Raw genomic sequence first — 20,355 nt, 5'->3', positions numbered from 1 at the left:
AGAACACCAAACAGACTAGACCCCCCAAAAAGTCCCCTCACCACATAATAATTAAACATCTAAACATACTGAATAAAGAAAACTATTAAGGGCAGCAAAGGAAAAAGGCTAAGTGACTTATAAAGGCAAACCCATCAGAATAACACCCGATTTCTCAATGGAGACTTTGAAAGCCAGAAGGACCTGGACAGATATAATGCAGACACTAAGAGACCATGGATGCCAACCTAGACTAATATACCCAGTAAAACATTCAATCATCATAGATGGAGTGAACAAGACCTTCCAAGACAAAACCAGATTTAAACATTACTTATCCACAAACCCAGCCCTACAGAAAGCACTTAATAGAAAAATCCAACCTAAGGAAGTCAGATACACCCATGAAAATACAGGCAATAGATAACACCACAGCAGTAAAACCCAAAGAAGAGAATTACACACATACTACCACCAAAAAATAAAAATAATAACAGGAATGAACAACACTGGTCATTAATATCCCTTAATATCAATGGACTTAATTCATCCATAAAAAGACACACATTAACAGAATGAATAGGAAAACAGGACCCATCTTTCTGCTACATACAAGAAACACACTTCAAATTCAAAGATAGACACCTCCTAATAATAAAAGGCTGGGAAAAGACTTTCCAAACAAATGGTCTTAAGAAGCAAGCTGGCATAGCCATCCTAACATCCATCAAAATAGATTTCAACGTAAAATCAATCAAAAGAAATGATGAAAGACATTACATAATCGTCGCAGGAAAGATCCACCAAGATCAAGTCTCAATTCTGAACATTTATGCCCCAAACACAAGGGCACCAACATATGTAAAAGAAATATTACTAAAGATTAAATCACATATAAAAACACAAACATTAATAGTGGGAGACTTCAACACCCCACTTTCACCTCTGGACAGATCAGCCAAATTGAAACTTAACAGAGACATAATGGTCTTAACTGATGGTATGGCTCAAATTGACTTAATCGATATCTACAGAACATTCCACCCGAACAAAAAAGAATATACCTTCTTCTCAGCACCTCATGGAACCATCTCTAAAATCGACCACATACTTGGCCACAAAGCAAATCTCAACAGATACAAATATTTGGAATAACCTCCTGTGTTCTATCAGACCACCATGGCTTAATGTTAGATTTCAACAACAGAAAAAAACTACAGAAATCCAACTATCTCATGGAAACTGAATAATGCTCAACTGAATCACCAATAGGTTAAGGAAGTAATAAAGAAAGAAATTAAAGACTGCCTAGAGATCAATGAAAATGAATAAACCACATACCCAAACTTATGGGACACTATGAAAGCAGTGCTAAGAGGGAAATTCATAGCACTAAATGCCCACATAAAGAAGTTGGAGAAATCACATGGTAGTGACTTGTCAACACACCTGAAAGCCCTTGAACAGGAAGCAGCAAAGTCTCCCAAGAGGAACAGACTCCAAGAAATTATCAAATTAAGAGCTGAAATCAATAAAATAGAAATAAAGATAACAATACAAAGGATTAATGAAACAAAGAGTTGGTTCTTGGAGAAGATCAACAAGATAGACAAGCCCTTATCCAAACTAACCAAAAGACAGAGAGAGAGAATACAATTAACAAAATCAGAAATGAAAAGGGGGACATAACAACAGACAATGAGGAAATCCAGAGAATCATCAGGTCGTATTTCAAATCCTCTACTCCACAAAACTGGAAAATCTAAAAGAAATGGATAATTTTCTGGATACCACATACCTACGTTAAATCAAGTCCAGATAAACCATTTAAATAGTCCAATAACTGCTAAGGAAATAGAATCAGTCATTAAAAGTCTCCCAACCAAAAAAAAAAAAAAAAGCTCAGGACCAGATGGTTTTAGTGCAGAATTCTACCAGATCTTCAAAGAAGATTTTATACCAATACTGTTTAAATTGTTCCACACAATAGAAGCAGAAGGAATATTAACAAACTCCTTCTATGAGGCTACAATTTCCCTGATTCCTAAACCAAACAAAGATGCAACAAAGAAAAAGAACTACAGACCAATCTCCTTCATGAACATTGATGCAAAAGTACTCAATAAAATGCTGGCAAACAGACTCCAAGAACACATGAAAATAATTATCCACTATGATCAAGTAGGCTTCATCCCAGGGATGCAAGTGTGGTTCAACATACAAAAGTCCGTCATTGTAATAAAATACACCATATAAACAAACTCAAAGAAAAAAACAACATGATCATCTCACTAGATGCAGAAAAGGCATTTGACGAAATCCAGCACCCCTTCATGATTAAGGTCTTGGAGCAATCTGGAATACAGGGAACATACATAACATAATAAAGGCAATCTACAGCAAGCCAACAGCCAACATCAAATTAAATTGAGAGAAACTCAAAGCAATACCACTAAAATCAGGAACAAGGCAAGGCTGTCCCCTCTCCTGATACTTATTCAATATAGTACTTTAAGTTCTAGCCAGAGCTATAAGACAACATAAGGAGATTAAGGGGACACAAATTGGAAAGGAAGAAGTCAAGCTTTCCCTATTTGCAGATGACATGATAGTATACATGAGTGACTCCAAAAATTCAACCAAGGAAATGATACAGCTTATAAAAACCTTCAGCAACCTAGCAGGATACAAGATCAACTCAACAAAAAAATCAGTAGCCCTCCTATATACAATAGACAAACAGGCTCAGAAGAAATTCAGAGATACATCACCCTTTACAATAGCCACAAATGATATAAAATGCCTTGTGTTTACTCTAACTAAGCATGTGAAGGACCTATATGACAAGAACTATAAGTCCCTGAAAAAAGAAATTGAAGATGTCAGAAAATGGAAAGAACTCCCATGCTCATGGATAGGCAGGATTAACATAGTAAAAATTGCAACCTTACCAAAAGCAATGTAAAAATTTAATGCAATCCCCATCAAATTACCAACGCAATTCTTCAAAGATCTGGAAAGAATAATACTCAACTTCATATGGAAAAAAAAAAAAAACCAGGATAGCCAAAAGAATACTGTACAATAAAACAACCTCTGGAGGCATCACAATCCCTGACCTCAAGCTCTACTATAGAGCTACAGTAATAAAAACAGCTTGATACTAGCATAAAAATGGATATGTAGACCAATGGAATGGAACTGAAGACCCTGACAATAACCAGCACACCTATGAACATATAATTATTGACAAAGAAACCAAAAATATACAATGGATAAAAGAAAGCATCTTCAACAAATGGTGCTGGCATAACTGGATGTCAATGCATAGAAGGATGCACATAGATCCATATCTGTCACTTTGCACAACACTTAAGTCCAAATGGACCAAAGACCTCAACATAAATCCAGTTACTCTGAACCTGATAGAAGAGAAAGTAGGAAGTAATCTTGAACACATTGGCACTGGAGATCACTTTCTAAATATAACACCAGTAGCACATACACTGTGAGAAACAATCAATCAATGGGACCTGTTGAAACTAAGAAGCTTTTGTAGAGCAAAGGACATGGTCAAGAAGACAAAGCAACAGCCTACAGAATGGGAAAAGATCTTCACCAACCCCACATCTGACAGAGAGCTGATATCCAGAATATATAAAGAACTCAAGAAATTAGACATCAAAATACCCAACGGTCCAATTAAGAAATGGGCTATAGAACTAAATAGAGAATTCTCCACAGAGGAAGTTCAAATGGCTGAAAGACATTTAAGGAATTGTTCAACATCCCTAATTATCCGGGAAATGCAAATCAAAACGACTCTGAGATACCACCTTACACCAGTCAGAATGGCTAGGATCAAAAACACAGAAGATAGCTTATGCTGGAGAGGATGTGGAGCAAGGAGAACTCTTCTCCACTTCTGGTGGGAATGTAAGCTTGTACAGCCACTTTGGAAATCAATATGGTGCTTCCTTAGAAAATTGGGAATCCATCTCCCCCAAGACCCAGCTGTAGCACCCTTGGGCATATACCCAAGGAATGCTCAATCATACCACTGGGCATCTGCTCAGCTATGTTTATATCAGCATTATTTGTAATAGCCAGAACCTGGTAACAACCTAGATGCCCTTCAACTGAAGAATGGATTAAGAAAATATGGTACATATACACAATGGAGTACTACTCAGCAGAGAAAAACAATGACATCATGAGGTTTGCAGGCAAATGAATGAATCTAGAAAAAATCATCCTGAGTGAGGTAACCCAGACTCAGAAGGACAAATATCGTATGTACTCACTCTTAGTAGGATAGTAGATGTAAAACAAAGATGACTAGACTGCTACTCACAACTCCAGGGAGGCTACCTAGAAAACGGGACCCTAGGAAAGACACAGGGATCACCCAATGACAGAGAAATGGATGAGATCTACAAGTACAACCTGGAAGACAGTGGGAGTAATGAAGGGCAATGTTTGAGGGAAAGAAAGTTTAGGGGAGCAGGAGATCCCAGCTGGATCAAGAAAAGAAAGGGAGAACAAGGAATAACAGATCATGATAAATGATGAGCACATGAGAACAGGAATAGGCAGAGTGCTGGAGAGGTCCCCAGAAATCCACAATGATGCATCCTCTGTAGACTGCTGGCAATGGTCAAGAGAAAGCTTGATCTGACCTAGTCTGGTGATCAGATGGCCAAACACCCTAAGGGTCATGCTGGAACTCTCATCCAATAACTGGTGGAAGTGGATGCAGAGATTCTCAGCCAGGCCCCAGGTGGAGCTCCAGGAATCCAATTTTCGAGAAAGAGGAGGGACTGTAAGAGTGTGAATTGTTGAGACTAAGATTGGAGTGGCACAGGGACAAATAGCCTAATGAATGGAAGCACATGAATTATGAACCAAAGGCTGTGGAGCTGCAAGCTGGATCAGGCCCTCTAGATAAGTGAGACAATTGAATAGCTTGAACTGTTTGGGAGGCATCCAGGCTGTGGGACTGGGACCTGTCCTTAGTGCATGAGCTAGCTGTTTGGAACCTTGGGCTTACACAGGGACACTTTGTTCATCCTGGAAGGAGGGGACTAGACCTGCCTGTACTGAATCCACAAAGTTTAAATGAATCCCCAGGGGAGTCTTGGCCCTGGAGGAGATGGGAATGGAGGGGAGGAGGTGGGGGAAGGTGGGGCTGGGGCGGTAGGGGGAAAGACAGAGGAACCCATGGCTTATGTGTAAAATTAAAACACAAGTATAATAAAAAAAATTTTAAAAAACCAAAAAACAAAGAAGGCCCAAAGGGGATTTCCCTTGGAAGGTGAAATAAAAGTGATTTCCTGAGTAAACTGGAGGCAGCAGTTAAGAGGAATGGTGGAATGGGTACTTGAGGGTGATGTTTGTTTGGGCTAGGTACAGGAGGTTTGTTGGGAACAGGACAGAGGGGCAGAGTAATGAAAGAGACATCTTGATGTGGGAGTCATTTGGGAATTAGGGAGAAACGTCGTGCCAGTGAAACTCCCAGGAATCCACAAAGATGACCCCAGATAAGACTTCTAGCAATAGTGGAGAGGGTGCCAGAATTGGCCATCTACTGTAATCAGATTAATGACTACCCTAATTATCATGAGAGAGCCTTTATCCATTAACTGATGGTAGCAGATACAGAGATCCACAGCCAAGCACTGGGCCAAGGTCCTGGAGTCCTGTTGAGGAGAGGAAAGAGGGATTATATTAGCAAGGGGGTCAAAATCATGATGAGGAACCCACAGATAGCTGACCCGAGCTTATGGGAGCACATGAACTGTGGACCAACAGGTAGTGAACCTGCATGAGATCAATATAGACTCTCTGCATGTGAGTGATAGTTGTGTAGCTTGGTCTCTATGTAAGGCTCCTAGCAGTGAGATAAAGACCTGTCCCACGAGATTACCTGGCTTTTTGGAACTTGTTGCTCATGCTGGATTACCTTGCTAAGCCTTAATGCAGGGGAGGAGGTCCTACCTCAAATTGATGCTCCATGCTTTAATTCAAGCCCATGAGAGGCCTGCTCATTTATGAATGAAGATGGAGGAGGAGTGGATTGGAGGCTGGTGGGGGGAGGAAATGGAAGGAGAGAAGGGAGGGAAAACTGTGGTTGGGAGTGTAAAATAAACAAGTATTAATTGAATTGAATTGAATTTTTTTAAATTGAATGCTATATACTTCCATTTAAGTCCCAGAAGACATTATATAAGGGTATCCAGTAAGATTATAAGTGTCATAGGATAGAGGAGAACATTAGATAACTATCTTCTGGATATGGTATAGCCATCATGTTCACTAGCACATATTAGATGTGGTTATTTATAAAAGATATGCATTAAAATAAAGACCTGAGGTAGGAATAGGAATATTGGGGAAGAAATGAGTCAGTACAAGCAAAAAATGTCAGGCAATGGTAATATGAATATGATATATGTAATTGTCTATAGCCAAATTTCCGAACAATCTTATTAAATAAGAAATGCAGATCCAAATAAAGGAGTTAAAGCCTTAGAGACCAGGGAAATAGTGATAGCCACCAACCTTACCTCTCCAGCTCTGCAGCTGTCAAAAGGTGAGGTACTTCCTGTCTACCCATGCCTTTATTGTCTTGCTGTTCTGCCCTTAGCCCAGCTACCTCACTTCCTTGTCACTGCTTGTCTGTACAGACCTCCAGGTCTCCATGGTTGGTACTGGGATTAAAGGCATGTGTCACTATGCTTGGCTCTGTTCCCAGTATGACCTTGAACACACAGAGACCCTGCCTGCCAAGTAATTGAATTAAGGGTGTGTGCTACCACTGCCTGACTTTTGTGAATGGCTTGCTATTTCCTCTGATCTCCAGGCAAACTTTATTTATTAAAATACAAATAAAATATCACCACATTTCAGCACAAATAAAATATCACCACATTTCAGATTAACACAAATCTTACAAGGTCTTATTAATAAAAACAAACCCGGAGCCAGATATTGGGGTGAATTCTGAAAGGTTAGAGAAGCAGAACAAGCCACAGCTAACCTCACCTCGCCAACTTCTCAACCAATTCTGTTTCCTCAGTTAAACTGCTACTGAAAGCCTAAAACTTTAAAAAGCCTCTAGTTCCTGGTCCTCACACCTTATATACCTTTCTGCTTTCTGCTTCTTGGGATGAAAAACATGTGTCACCATGCCTGGTTGTTTCCAGTGTGACTTTGAACTCACAGAGATCCAGATGTATCTCTGCCTCCTGAATGCTAGGATTAGAGGCGTATACTACCACTGCCTAAACCTATGTTTAATATAGTGGCTGTTATGTTCTCTGGTTCCCAGATAAGTTTATTGGGGTACACAATATATCAACCACAATTATCAAAATAAAAACAATGTAAAGCTAAATTAAAAATAGAAATATGAGGCCAGGCGATGGTGGCACACACCATTAATCCTAGCACTCAGGAGGTAGAGGCAGGTGGATCTCTATGAGTTTGAGGCCAGCCTAGGCTACAGAGTGAGTTCTAGGAAAGGCAGAAAGCTACACAGAGAAACCCTATATCAAAAAAAAAACAAATAAATAAGTAAATAAATAAATAAAGATAAAAATGAAAATATGTACAGCAAACATATCTCAGATAGGTCACTGAGATTTTTTGCTTATACCACAAATGTCACCATTTTTCCAAAACAGAATAAGTTATTTGCTTATTTCTCTACATTGTCTCCCTCAGCAGTTACATTCTCTTATTTGATAGCTTAAAAATACATGATTAGTAGAAAGTCTGTCATGCTATCCAACACACAATATCTATGCTATCTTTTCTGTCTAATACAGGCATTACTACTTAGTCATGTCAGTATGTCCCTATCAAATGGCTCACTTGAGAAAATTTAGCAAAGAAAATAGACTCTTGGGTCTCTAATCAATGAGATGTTCATCCTTACCACACTGAACCAAAGAGATGTGACAGTGTAATAAAATGTCTAGCTTTTATTATTTGTATATTTTTGGTCATAAACTAAAATGAGAATTATTTTCAAACTTTTATTTGTGTAACTCTAAGGAAGCTTCCTTTCACTAAATTAGATTGACTTCAAAGACATCATACAACTAAGTCTATCAATCTATTTGATTTTTTTATGATGCAATCTTTACTGTCTCAGTGTGAATACCATCATAGTAGATATTTTTATTCCAAGAAAAAATACGGAGCCAATTCCATTGGCTACTGATGTACTATCTATACTTACCCACCTTTGTTACTCTTATCTAATGGTGAAAGAAATAGGAACAAAATCAGCTCTCTTGAAATGTATCAGCTGAGGAATTGGCAAGGTTAGGTGGCCGTGGTTTGTTCTGCTTCTCTGATCTTCCAGCATTCACCCCACTACCTGGCTTCAGATTTGATTTTATTAATAAGACCATTAAAGTTTCATGCTACATCTGGTACCCAACATTCTTGGTACAAATTCATGAAAAAGCCGCTTGCCTGTGGCCTTGCAGGCCCCAGGTCAGATCCAAGCTACCTTGAGCTGGTTGTGGTGGCACACGCTGGTGCTGATTTGCTGAAGGAGGCAGAGGCAGGAGGATCCTGATTTTGAGGCTGGCCTAGGAGCCTTGCTAAGGAGAAGCTTTGGCCAGCCATAAATGGTGGTGGCACCATGGAGGCATCAGATGCTGTTTCGAGTTGCTGGCTGCTTCTCATCGTGTTGGTGACTGTGGTGGTGCTGCTACCTGGGAAGAAGGGTTTACTGTTCAGAGAAGAGTTGGCAGGACCATCGTGTTACAAGAAAGCATTGGCAAAGGTCATTTTGGAAAGTTTGGCAAGACAAATGGTGGGGAGAAATTGCTGTGAAGAGTTTCTCTCCTAGGGAAGAACATTTGTAGTTCCCAGAGACAGACATTTATCAGACTGTGATTGCTCCAAACCACAAAGGACGCATAAAGGTATCAAGCACCAAGGCAAAAGGTAGATTAACATAAACAGGTTAATTTAAGTTATAACAACTAGTGGGACAAGCATAAGCTAAGGCAAAGTATTCATGGCTAGTAATAAACTTCTGTGTTGTGATTTCGGAGCTGCTTGGTAGCCCAAAAGAAAGCCTGCTACAGAATAGCATATATAATATTTCACATATGTATTCTTTAATTATAGTGACAATATTCAAACTATTTTCAGTTAGTCTTATGTGAATCTAAAAATGCTTATTTCACAGAAGTTGGTAGCAGAATACTAGCAACCACTTGCTGAGGGCAAGTAGAGAAGAAGAGCATAAGAAAAGCCTGGTTATTATGCACAAATTAATCCAAGAACAAAAAGTTTCAATATTCTATCATGTTCACTAGAATAGGATTGAATAGCAATAAAATCACAGTGTACCTAACTTAGTTTTTGTACAGAACCTGATGAATGTGTATTGTTTTACATGAACATGACTATGTCAAAGACCACAATGGCTCAGCTCCATGGGAATGATGAGGCTCAGAGGAATGGCAAAGTCTTCCTCTGGTCCAAGGAATATGTTAACAGTATGTACAGAAAATACCTACAATCACTTTCTCCCTTTCCCCTCAATGCTTATGGCCTTAAGACTTCTCCTGTAGAGACAGCTCCTGTGAAAATGAACTAAACCAAAAAATTAAGGTGAATAATTATAGTGCCAGGAACAAACTCTGTGGAGGCCAATTTTTATAAGTATTGTTCCTTACCTTTCCTGCATCCCCAGAATCTACAAGGCCCTCTTTATTACAGCAATGCATTTCATTAATTTTTTAACTCATGGAATTGTCCTAAATCAATAGCTATTATCAATTTTCTCAAGCACCCAACCCATTGCTAAGCACATAAAATATTTTGGTACAATTTTCCTTGAAATTGCAGCAGCAACCCTCATGTAAGAAAGATATTTCTGCCACCATTTACTGAGAGGTTTGGCTGTATCCACACTTTAATATGTTTAATGACTAGATAGTCTGAAATCTATATTTCACTTTTTGTATTATTAAAATGTGACACTCCCAAACTACCCTTCCCAATAGGATCTCCTTCACTAGATAAAGCTCCTAAAATCCAGTAAATATATATTCCATTTTCCACTCTCAGATAACCTATCTCCTATTGAGGAAATCCTCAGGTAGGGTAAATATGAACTGTGAAATGTAACATGAATCTTAAAATCTTAATTAAAAACCTAGGTCTGATTTTGGGTGAAAGGTGAAAGATCAGAGAGACAGAGCAAGCTACAGCCAGTCTTACCTTACCAACTCCTCAGCCAATCTTTTTTCCACAAATATTCAGACTGACAGTCTCTGATTCCTTAAGTGTCTCAGTTGAACTGCCACTAAAAGCCTCTAACTCCTGGTCCTCATGCCTTATATACCTTTTTGCTTCCTGCCATCACTTCCCGGGATTAAAGGCATGGTCCTTCTCAAGCAAAGACATGATATCTTCAGTGCTCAGATTAAAGGTGTGTGCTACCATGCCTGGCTCTGTTCCCAGTGTGGTCTTGAATTCACAGAGATCCAGATGGATCTCTGCCTCCCAAGTGATAGGATTAAAGCCATGTGTGCTACCACTGTCTGGCCTCTATGTCTAATATAGTGGCTGTTCTGTGCTCTGATCCCCAGATAAATTTTATTAGGGTGTACAATATATCAACCACAGTGAGATGTCTGTAGAGACTTCAGAAGTTGGACTCACAGATGAAGCTTCTTGATCTTATACATTGGGTGACACTGACCAAAATTCTCATCTTGGCAAAAATAAGGTCAAATCATATGGCTTGTCAAGCAAAGTAAGCTACCTTTCTCTTTCAGAAATAGCACAGAGATTTTATTAAGCATATTGATAATTTTAAGGTCACTTATATGAAATATAAATATAAATACTAACAAATAATTATGTAGCCTGAATGAATTCTTACTTTTAATGACTCTAGAATGAGTTATGTTAATAGTATCACTCAGTAAGTAAAAATTCCATTTTCATTCTAAAAGTGAAAAAAGTATTTAATCAGTCACAAGCCAATGAATATGTTGGTGATGTTGATTTATACTAATTTTAAGAAAAATATTTAAGCAAAATGTATAAATTTTCAAAAATCATGTCCTAAGAGTTCCAGGATAGCCAGGGGTACAGAGAGAATATCTCTGACTATTTTATTTGCTTTTGGGATGCTTTTCCTTCTATTAGTTACCTTGACCAGCATTGATATGAGGGTTTGTTTCTAGTATTATTGCATCTTGTTATGCTGTGCTTGGTTGGTATCCCTTGGAGGCCTGCTACTTTCTGAAGGAAAACAGAGGAAAGAGGGGAGGTGGTGGTGGGGACTTGAAGAGGAGGATACAGTTGGGATGTACTATATGGGTGAAGAAGAAATAAAAAGAAAAAGAAAAAATGTGAAACAAAAAACAAAATTTATTTACTGTAATACAATTGTTTAAGACTTGATTTGAGAATTCCTTTTTGACTTTACAAAAGTTCAAATAGACTGTACACTACCCAAAATAGACTATACACTATAAACTATAAGGAAATATACTTTAATAGACCATAGAGTTTAAAGGGATGCTCTAATAAATTGTACTTAAGAGTACTACTAAAAATGAGAATTATTTTTGCTTCTTAACTGTTATAGGACTGACATGTTAGAGAATATATTCATTAAATATAAAATTCTAAATTTTCAAATATTTTACTTCAGATATAAATGATCAATTCTGTGATAGAATCTTAAGATTACAGTGTTAAAAGATACACCCTAAAATAATAAGGGATCTTTTAAAAATAAAGTATAAACTAAGCAGTGATGGCACAGGTCTTTAATCCTAGCACTCAGGAGACAGAGGCAGGTGGATCTCTATTAGAATGAGCCCAGCCTGCTCTATGGCGCAATTTCTGGGACAGCCAGGTCTGTTACACAGAGAAAGTTTGTTTTGACAAATGAAACAAAATAGTATAAATCCTAGTCTGTAAGATTATTTGAAAGTCAGAGCTAACAACTGTGTATTATAATAGCATATTTATATAATAGGTTGCCTTGTAAAGCCTTGATATAAAGACTTTCACCTTGTCATATTGTATCTTGTTTTGTCCTGTCTGTCTAGCATCTCTTGGAGGCATGCTCTTCTCTGAAGGGGAAATGCAGGAGGTATGGATCTGGGGGAGAAGGGAGGTGGAGGAGGGAATAGGAGGAGAAGAGAGAATGAAAACTGCAGTTCAGATGTATTATGAGAGAAGAATCTATTTTCAACAAAAAAAATGAAAAAAAAGTGTGAACGATAATTTTCAGCATGCTTCTAAACATGTGTTATATTATTTAATTTTATATCTTTTTGAACACATTACCTGACAGAAAAAAGTTAAGGGAAAAATATTTATTGGGGTTCACAGTTTTATTCCATCATGGTGTAGCAACAATAGCAGAGAAGTTCTATGTGGTAGGTGCTGTTCATGTAATGATGATCCAGCAAGTGCAGAGCTAGATAGCAACCAAGGACTTGGTAACTTTTAAAGGACCACCCTTAATGACCTATGTCTACAAGGTCAGTTTTGACTCCTATTAAGTTTACAAAGTCTCCCAATATAGCACTACTTATCTGAGAAAGAAACATTCAAAATGTGAGTTTTTGAGGGACATTTAAACTTAAATCATAGCAGATGTATTAAAAGGAAAACAAAGATCAGTGTAAACTTGAGGAATGTTCATAACCTTGAGAGAAACAAATTAGATTAGAGCCATATTCAGTGGTGGTGAAAATGTGCTTACTCCTAAACTAGGTAATGAGTTCACAATTGCTTGTTTTCTTAATCGGCTTCCTGGACTATATAATAATTAATTTACTTTCTTTGGTATCAATTTTATTTTGGATGGTAGATATAGACATTAACTAAAGGATGCAACTTTGGGGAAACATTTCAGAATTCAGATTTATAAATACAAGGCATCTTATTTGAATGGCAGAAGTATTTTGAATGCATAATTTAAATCCTTGTTGTATGTGCTGGTTTTATGTCAACATAACAAGCTAGAGTCATCAGAGAGTAGAGTGCCTCAATTGGGAAGATGCTTCCGTAAGATCAGACTGTACACATTTTCGCAATTAGTGATTCATGGTGGGAGGGCCCAGTCCATTTTGTGTGTGTGTGTGTGTGTGTGTGTGTGTGTGTGTGTGTGTGTGTGTGTGTGTGTGTGTATGGCCATCCTTAGGCTGGTGGTCCTGGATTTTATAAGAAAGCAGGCTGAGCAAGCCAGTAAGTAGCACTCCTTCATGACCTTTGTATCAGATCCTGCCTCAAGGTTCCTGACCTGTTTGAGTTCCTGTACTGACTTCCTTTGTGGACCAACAGTGATATGGAAGCATAAGCCAAATAAACCCTTTCCTACTCAAGTTGCATTGGTCATGGTGTTTCATGACAGGAAAAGTAACTCAACTAAGACATACCCCATAGTTCAAAATGTTTAGGTATTTGACTGTAACTGGTGTTTTCCCAAGATATGAAGAAGTACTGGGTATAAAGTTCTAAAACTCTGAACAATCAACATGAATTAAGATTGTCTAAGAAGAGAGACTGCTTATCAAAAAGTATCTCAACTTGCTCATTTTATTTTTATATGTGTACAATTTTATTTCATAGGGATTGGGTTCATAACCTTATGAAATATGTACTGGAAGCACAAATATTGGAGGTTAAAGAATCATATAATGAAGCTTCAGAACTTTAGGAACACAAAAATAATTATGAAAAACAAACTGAATTTAAATACTGTTGCAAGTTTCAAAACACTTGCAAGTGCCATCCCTTTAGAATTTTGGAGCAAGTTATCTGGAATTTTAATGAGTGAATTTTATTCTTGTCCAAACCTTCCATTATTGTGTTGACTTTACTTCTTGCTGGTCAAAATCATTTATTAACTTTTTAATGTAAACCAGCTTGTTATAAAGAAACACACATCTATCTTTTTCTTCACAAAATTTAGGATTAAGCTGTCGCATTTTCTGATATGCTACTGAAATTTTTTTAGTAATATCTTGATATTCTTTTGATCCTGGAGAAAAGGCCTTTCTTTCTGCATCTAAATCAATGATTGGTGTGCATGAAATCTGTATCTTGTTGTACATGGCCTGATATTCATTATAATCTGCTCTGAATTCCTTCTCATAACTCTGACGTTGGTCAGAGGAAACTATGATGGAATAATTAGCCAAATAATCTGGAGCCTCAGGTGTAAAATATGTCTTCCCAGAGTCAGGGAAAACTTTTTTAACTTCATGGTTGGAAGTTGACTTCATAATTTCATCTTGTTTTTTAAAATCTATCTTCTGTTTCTCCATTGGGCTGGTAATGCAATTTGGAATGTTTGTTTTTCGCTTTGCAAATGTACATTTGAACTTCTCAGGCATGAAATTCTGTATTTCTATTGGCTTTGAATACTTTTTTTGAACTGAAACAGAAGATGGAGCTTCAAAAGAAGTGTGTTTATTCAGCTCTCTTTCAAACATGCCACTGTCATGGTTGATGTTGTCACATGGATTTTGAGTCCCAGATCTTTCTGGAGCACTGTAAACATTATGATTGGATTTCATGAGCAGTGTTGAATTTGAGATTGGCAAATGGGAGGTAGGCAATGGTAAAGGCATATATTTGGTAGCAGTTGCAGAACATGGTAGAATTAAAGATTTCTCATTGTTATCAGTTACTTGGTCATTTGATGTTAACTGTACAGCAGACTTAGGGGGAAAGAGTCCACTTTTGTTTTTCATTAAAGTGTCAATATTAGACAAGTAGTGAAAATGATCCTTTGAGGATGGTGCATCATCTATTTTAGAAACTACAGATGATTCTTTGCAAGAGGTGGCCTTGGAAGCTTTATGAAATGGTCGCAGTTTTCTGGAAAGCACCAAATCCAATGACTGCTTGTCTACCTCATTATAACCAGGCCAATCTCTCTGGACCTCTTTGAAGATACTGTCTTTTAAAGTATATGACAAAGTAGTGGCATTCAAATTAGCCACCTGCAGCAGTATTTTTCCAAGAAGATTGTTGTCATTTATTTTAATGCCATCTTTTTGCAGTTGAACAAGAAGTTCAGATTTCTTGTAGTCTTTCAGTGCCAGTAGGTGAATCACTCTGTCCCTATATGAGCAAGTGTGGACACCATTGATTGGCTTTGACTTTTGGAAGGCATGTCCATCTTTGAGAGGGGTTGTTTTTTTCCTCTCAGGTGCTTGATCAGGAACAAATTGAGATACTTTTCGAACTGGCACCTTTTTCTGTACATATGATTTTCTAATATTCTTCCATGTATTGCAGGATTTCTCTTCTGCTTCTGTCATTATTGATGGAGTCAGCTGAGAAGAGCTGGTGGCTCTATTAGCCATCATTTTATCTTGAATTGGTTGTGTGCAGTTGAATTGTGGGCGAATAGAATTTGGCACATTTGGTTGGGGATTACTGATTTTGGATTGTTGGGTGTCAATATTGACATTTGACAATTGATAGTTAAAGGTTTTCATATCAGTAGATGAATTGTTTGGTGAGATTTTACTAAGCTGTTGAAATCCTTGGAACTGAGAACCTTGGGAAGGTAATGAATACTTATTGTTCTGGTATGGAGGACTTGCCTGGATCATTGGCCTTGGAAACCCCAGGGGCAGCCTGTTGACATTGCTCAACCCTGGGTCTATGCTGTCTGGCTCCTTCACAGGCATCTGTCCTATCATTTTTCCTGTTGCTCTGCCTCCAAAGGAAGCCAAATAGTCATACCTGTAAAGATCAAAGTTTGAAGAAAAAAATGATTTTATTCCCCTTGGCATATATGAACTATTATCACTATTGTTTATAAAACTGTACTTACAAAGTATTTTATCCTAGTTGAACAAATAAGAGAAATAGCTAACTGAGGAAAATTTGGGAGAGATAAAATTGTTGTAAGAATTTAATTATTTCTTATCTTGATAGATTCTTTTCCAGAAGCCCTGTTAGCTCAAACTAAAACTATATTATTCTTTGAATTTAATATATAAAAATTATCTCCTCCTCAGAAATTCAAATAAAGGTACCTGATAGTGGGATCAACAACATCTGCAAATTACTGGAGGTTGGAGGAGAAGGCTTCCACATGACATGATTAAAAGCATGTCCACATTACACTTAGTCTTTCATGAAAGACATCTTTTTAATCTCTCAAAGGATTGGAATTTGGCCTATCCACAGTGGCTTTCATTTGCAACCATATAATTTGCATTAATAATAGATGAAAAGAAAGAATTTAGTGGTGTTTATTTTAATTCTTTGAAGATTTAGGAAGCAGTTGGTACTTCTTAAACAAATTAATATTTATGTTAAGTATCACTCTTTTTTTCTTTTTTTTTCTTTTTTCTTTTTTTTGTTGTTTATTCGAGACAGAGTTTTTCTGTGTAGTTTTGGTGCCTGTCCTAGACCTCACTCTGTAGACCAGCTGACCTGGAACTCACACAGATCTGCCTGCCTCTGCCTCCCAAGTGCTGGGATTAAAGACATGCACCACCACTGCCCAGCAAGTCTCACTCTTGATAGATTCACTCTGCTAAATTTCTATTTATTATTAGAAATCTATCTTAAAGCTAAGTTCATTTGTAACATCTATCATCAAAAATAATTATTTCCTTCATTATTATCTCAGAGCATTTTGTATAAATTCTATAAAAATAACACATATCGCATCATCATTACATTTGTTTTTATGCTAGTCTATGACCTTTAGAACCATAGAGACTATTGTATGTGTAATATTATTGATTCTTGCCATTTTTTGTCCATAGTACTATACTATACTCTTTAAGCAATAGGTATATAGGAGAAGCAGTTTCTAAATATCAAGAGAATAACTAGTAACACCTGTGCATTTCTTAAGGCAAAGCTATATCTCTATCACATCAAGAAGTATATGAGTCTATTAATATCAGAAAGATGTTTCATTCCTCTTTAATATTTTTCTTAATCCCATAACTTTACAGTACATTTCTATAAAATAGAAGTATGAAATAACTGATGCAGAAATAACATTAAACCAATGCAATGTGGAAGTATAGTCAACAATATAATGCCTTCACACTTGCATGAATGCTATTTTATTCTTGCTGGAGATCCTTAGTAAATATAAACATAAATAAACTGTCTTTCCTGTCTTTATGTCTACAATCTTTTAGATACTTAACAAAAATTCCAATCATAGTCTTATTTTCAGATAGCAACAAAATTTCTTTTGACAAAAGAATTGAGAAGCCAGGCAAAATATAAAATTATTTTATAGACATAAAAGTCTTGAAAATATTGACCCAAACTAGTCTTTTTTATTTTCTTTTTTTTTTGCTTTTTCATTTTATTTTATTTTTATTTTAAACTTACCAGAGTAAAAATTGCGGTTTATTTTTGTCTCTTGTGGTTCTGAAGAGTCACAGGATTGCTGGAGGCTTCAGATGGAACATTTTTTAAATTTTATAATTAATTTAATTTTACATATCATCCACAGATTCCCCTGTCCTCCGGCCCTCCCCCCCCCCAACCCACCCCCCATTCCCTTTTCCTCCAGGGCAAGTCTTAATCAATTATCTCTTCCAGCCTGATCACAATTTCCCCTTCTTCCGGTCTCCCTGCAACAACCCTCCTCCCCGTACTATTTCCATATCTCTTGCTTTCTAGTATGAAAAGTGCCAGCCTCCCATGTACATCAGCTAGCCATGGCATATCAAGTTGCAGCAAGACTAGCTACCTCCTCTCCTACTAAGGCTGAATGAAGCAAACCAGCAGGATGAAAGGGTCCCAAAAGCAATTAATGGAGTCAGAGACAGCCCCTGCTCTCACCGTTAGGAGTCCTACAAGAAGACCAAGCTATACAACTGTAACATATATGTAGAGTGCCTAGGTCCATCCCATGCAAGCTCTCTGGTAGACAGTACATTCTCTCTGAACCTCTATGAGCCCAGGTTAGTTGATTTTGTGCTTTTGTGTGATGTGTGTGTGTGTGTGTGTGTGTGTGTGTTTGTGTGTGTGGTGATCTAGAGCTAAAAGAATCTAACAAATGAGACTGAAAGTGGAGAGCTTTTCTACCTAATAATATAACATAAAGCAACAATAATTAGCAGGTTAGAGAAATAAAAGAAGGTATAGGAAAAATAGATGAAAATGCACAGAACGGTAGAACCTACTAGACAATAAACAAAACTATGATACTCAATGGATAAATGGCAGACAATTATATAAGCATTACTAAAATACTAATTGTCAACATTTTAGCAAGGATATCAAATTAGAATTTTGCTATAAAAGATATATATATATATATATATATATATATATATATATATATATATATATGTGTGTGTGTATGTGTGTGTGTGTGTGTGTGTCTGTATATATCTCACAAGATAAATGTAATAATTAAATAATATGACAAAGGACTTGACATTTCAAATTGTTAGAAATAATTATATAAAATGGAATATATATTTTATTACATAAATTATTTTTCATGTAATAAACACTTAAGTTTTACAAAATCACCCCTCAAAACTTGCAATCAAGGTATAAAAAGGTAAAGAATGACAGAGTTGTATATTGTAATTTTGAGCTGTGAAGAAATGACTTGTTTACATGAATCATATTCCTCTAGTTAGTGGACATAATTCCTATATACTTATTGATATAGTGACAAAATTATATTTTAAAAATACACAAAATTTTGTTATGTTTGAAGAAGTATAGTTCAGCACATCATAAGTAATACATTAAATGTTTATTTCAGAAGGCATTGTGAGATTGGACAAGAATAACATATAAAAGGTCCCTATCATTGAAATGTATTTAAAGAACACACCTGATTGTTGCCCCAATCTGAAATTTGTAGCTTTGTCTGGACTGCTATTTGGTGACTGATGAGAAACTACTTTCTGATTCACAGACTATGTCTCGCTAATTTATGCTTGGATATAAAAAGTGGACAGGGATCTCTCTGGGATTACATTTATAAGAACACTAATCTAATTTATAAGGACTCATTGTGTTCTTTAGTGTTGAGAATGACAAAAATTTCTTAATCTGTCCAACTAATGTGTTATGAAACATGTATACCAACTTATGTGCTATACCACCTTCCAGGTTGATAGTGCCTCAAAACATGGCTTTGATCACCATAGACACACTATGTAAACAAATTAGATCATCAAAACCCAAACTTTGAGCAAATTTCTTTGTAAGATGAGGCATTTATAGCTGATATCTTAGATCTCACTGCTATCCCTTATATAATACATGTTTTATCTTTGTAGTAAAAAAAATGCACAAACACAGGTTCAAGTCACTGTTGTTAATTTTAAACACCCTTGACACCTAGCCACAATTGGGAATATGTCTACCCTTTCTTACCTGTCCACAGTTCATTGACATCATCTAGGTTATGTGCTTTCTAGAGCACTGTGTGCCTTCACACAGCACTTAATGTCCTTTGCTATGTAACTATCAACATATCAATGCTTCTAGAATTCTGACACCATAATCACTAATGTCCTCTAACATTCTCCATCCCCTAACTTAAAGTGAAACTTCAGTTCCCTTAAAGATATTACTTTCCAACAACCCTCTCAAATCAGTGTTTTTGTTATTGTTTTAAGTTTTTAATTTTATTTTATGTTTTGTAGGTGTTTTGCCTACATGTATGTCTGTAAAGCATTTACATGTATCAGGAATCTTAAAAGTTCTCATCAAGAAAATCAAACCTGAGGCCAGTTATTGGGGTGAATGCTAGAAGATCAGAGAAAGAACAAGCCACAGTTATCCTTACCTTGCCATTTCCTCAGCTGATCCTGTTTCCTCAGACTGGAAGCTTCTGAGTCCTCATCCAGAATGGGTCTCAGCTGACCTGCTGCTAGAAGCCTTAAAGCTTAACCAGCCAATATGCTTCTAGTTTCTGGTCCTCATGCCTTATATATCTTTCTACTTTCTGCCATCACTCTCTGTGATTAAAGGCTTACTTCTTGGGATTAAAGGTGTGTGTCACCATGCCTAGGTGTTTCCAATGTGGCCTTGAACTCACAGAGATCCAGAGGTATTTCTGTCTCTGGAATGCTAAGATTAAAGGTGTGAGTGCCACCGCCTAACCTCTGTGCTTAGTATTGTGGCTTAATATTCTGTTCTCTGGCCCAGATAAATTTATTAGGGTGCACAATATTTTGGGGAACACAATACCACCACATTTACATGCCTGGTGTACTGGGAGGCCAGAAGATGAGGGTCACATTTCTTAGAACTCAAGTTGCAGATTGTTGTGAGCCACCACATGGGTCCATTGAACCCCAGTCCTCTGGAAGAGTAGCCTGTACTCTTAACCGCTGAGCCATCTCT

General features: G+C 37.0%; 1 protein-coding gene across 1 annotated transcript; it reads right to left on the bottom strand.

The window, feature by feature from the left end:
• Nucleotides 1–13,844: 13,844 nt before the first annotated feature.
• Nucleotides 13,845–15,698, bottom strand: LOC118574618 (RNA polymerase II elongation factor ELL2-like). Its single transcript, XM_036175564.1, has one exon. The coding sequence runs from the start codon at nt 15,696–15,698 to the stop codon at nt 13,845–13,847; it is 1,854 nt and encodes a 617-aa protein (XP_036031457.1).
• Nucleotides 15,699–20,355: the final 4,657 nt, after the last annotated feature.

This window comes from Onychomys torridus, chromosome X (assembly GCF_903995425.1).
Source record: "Onychomys torridus chromosome X, mOncTor1.1, whole genome shotgun sequence".
Classification (NCBI taxonomy): domain Eukaryota; kingdom Metazoa; phylum Chordata; class Mammalia; order Rodentia; family Cricetidae; genus Onychomys; species Onychomys torridus.
This window is presented reverse-complemented; position numbering and strand designations above follow the sequence as displayed.

Bases quoted from the DNA above. Each gene is read 5' to 3' on its own strand.
- LOC118574618 (XM_036175564.1), bottom strand. From the start codon at position 15,698: ATGATAGGACAGATGCCTGTGAAGGAGCCAGACAGCATAGACCCAGGG.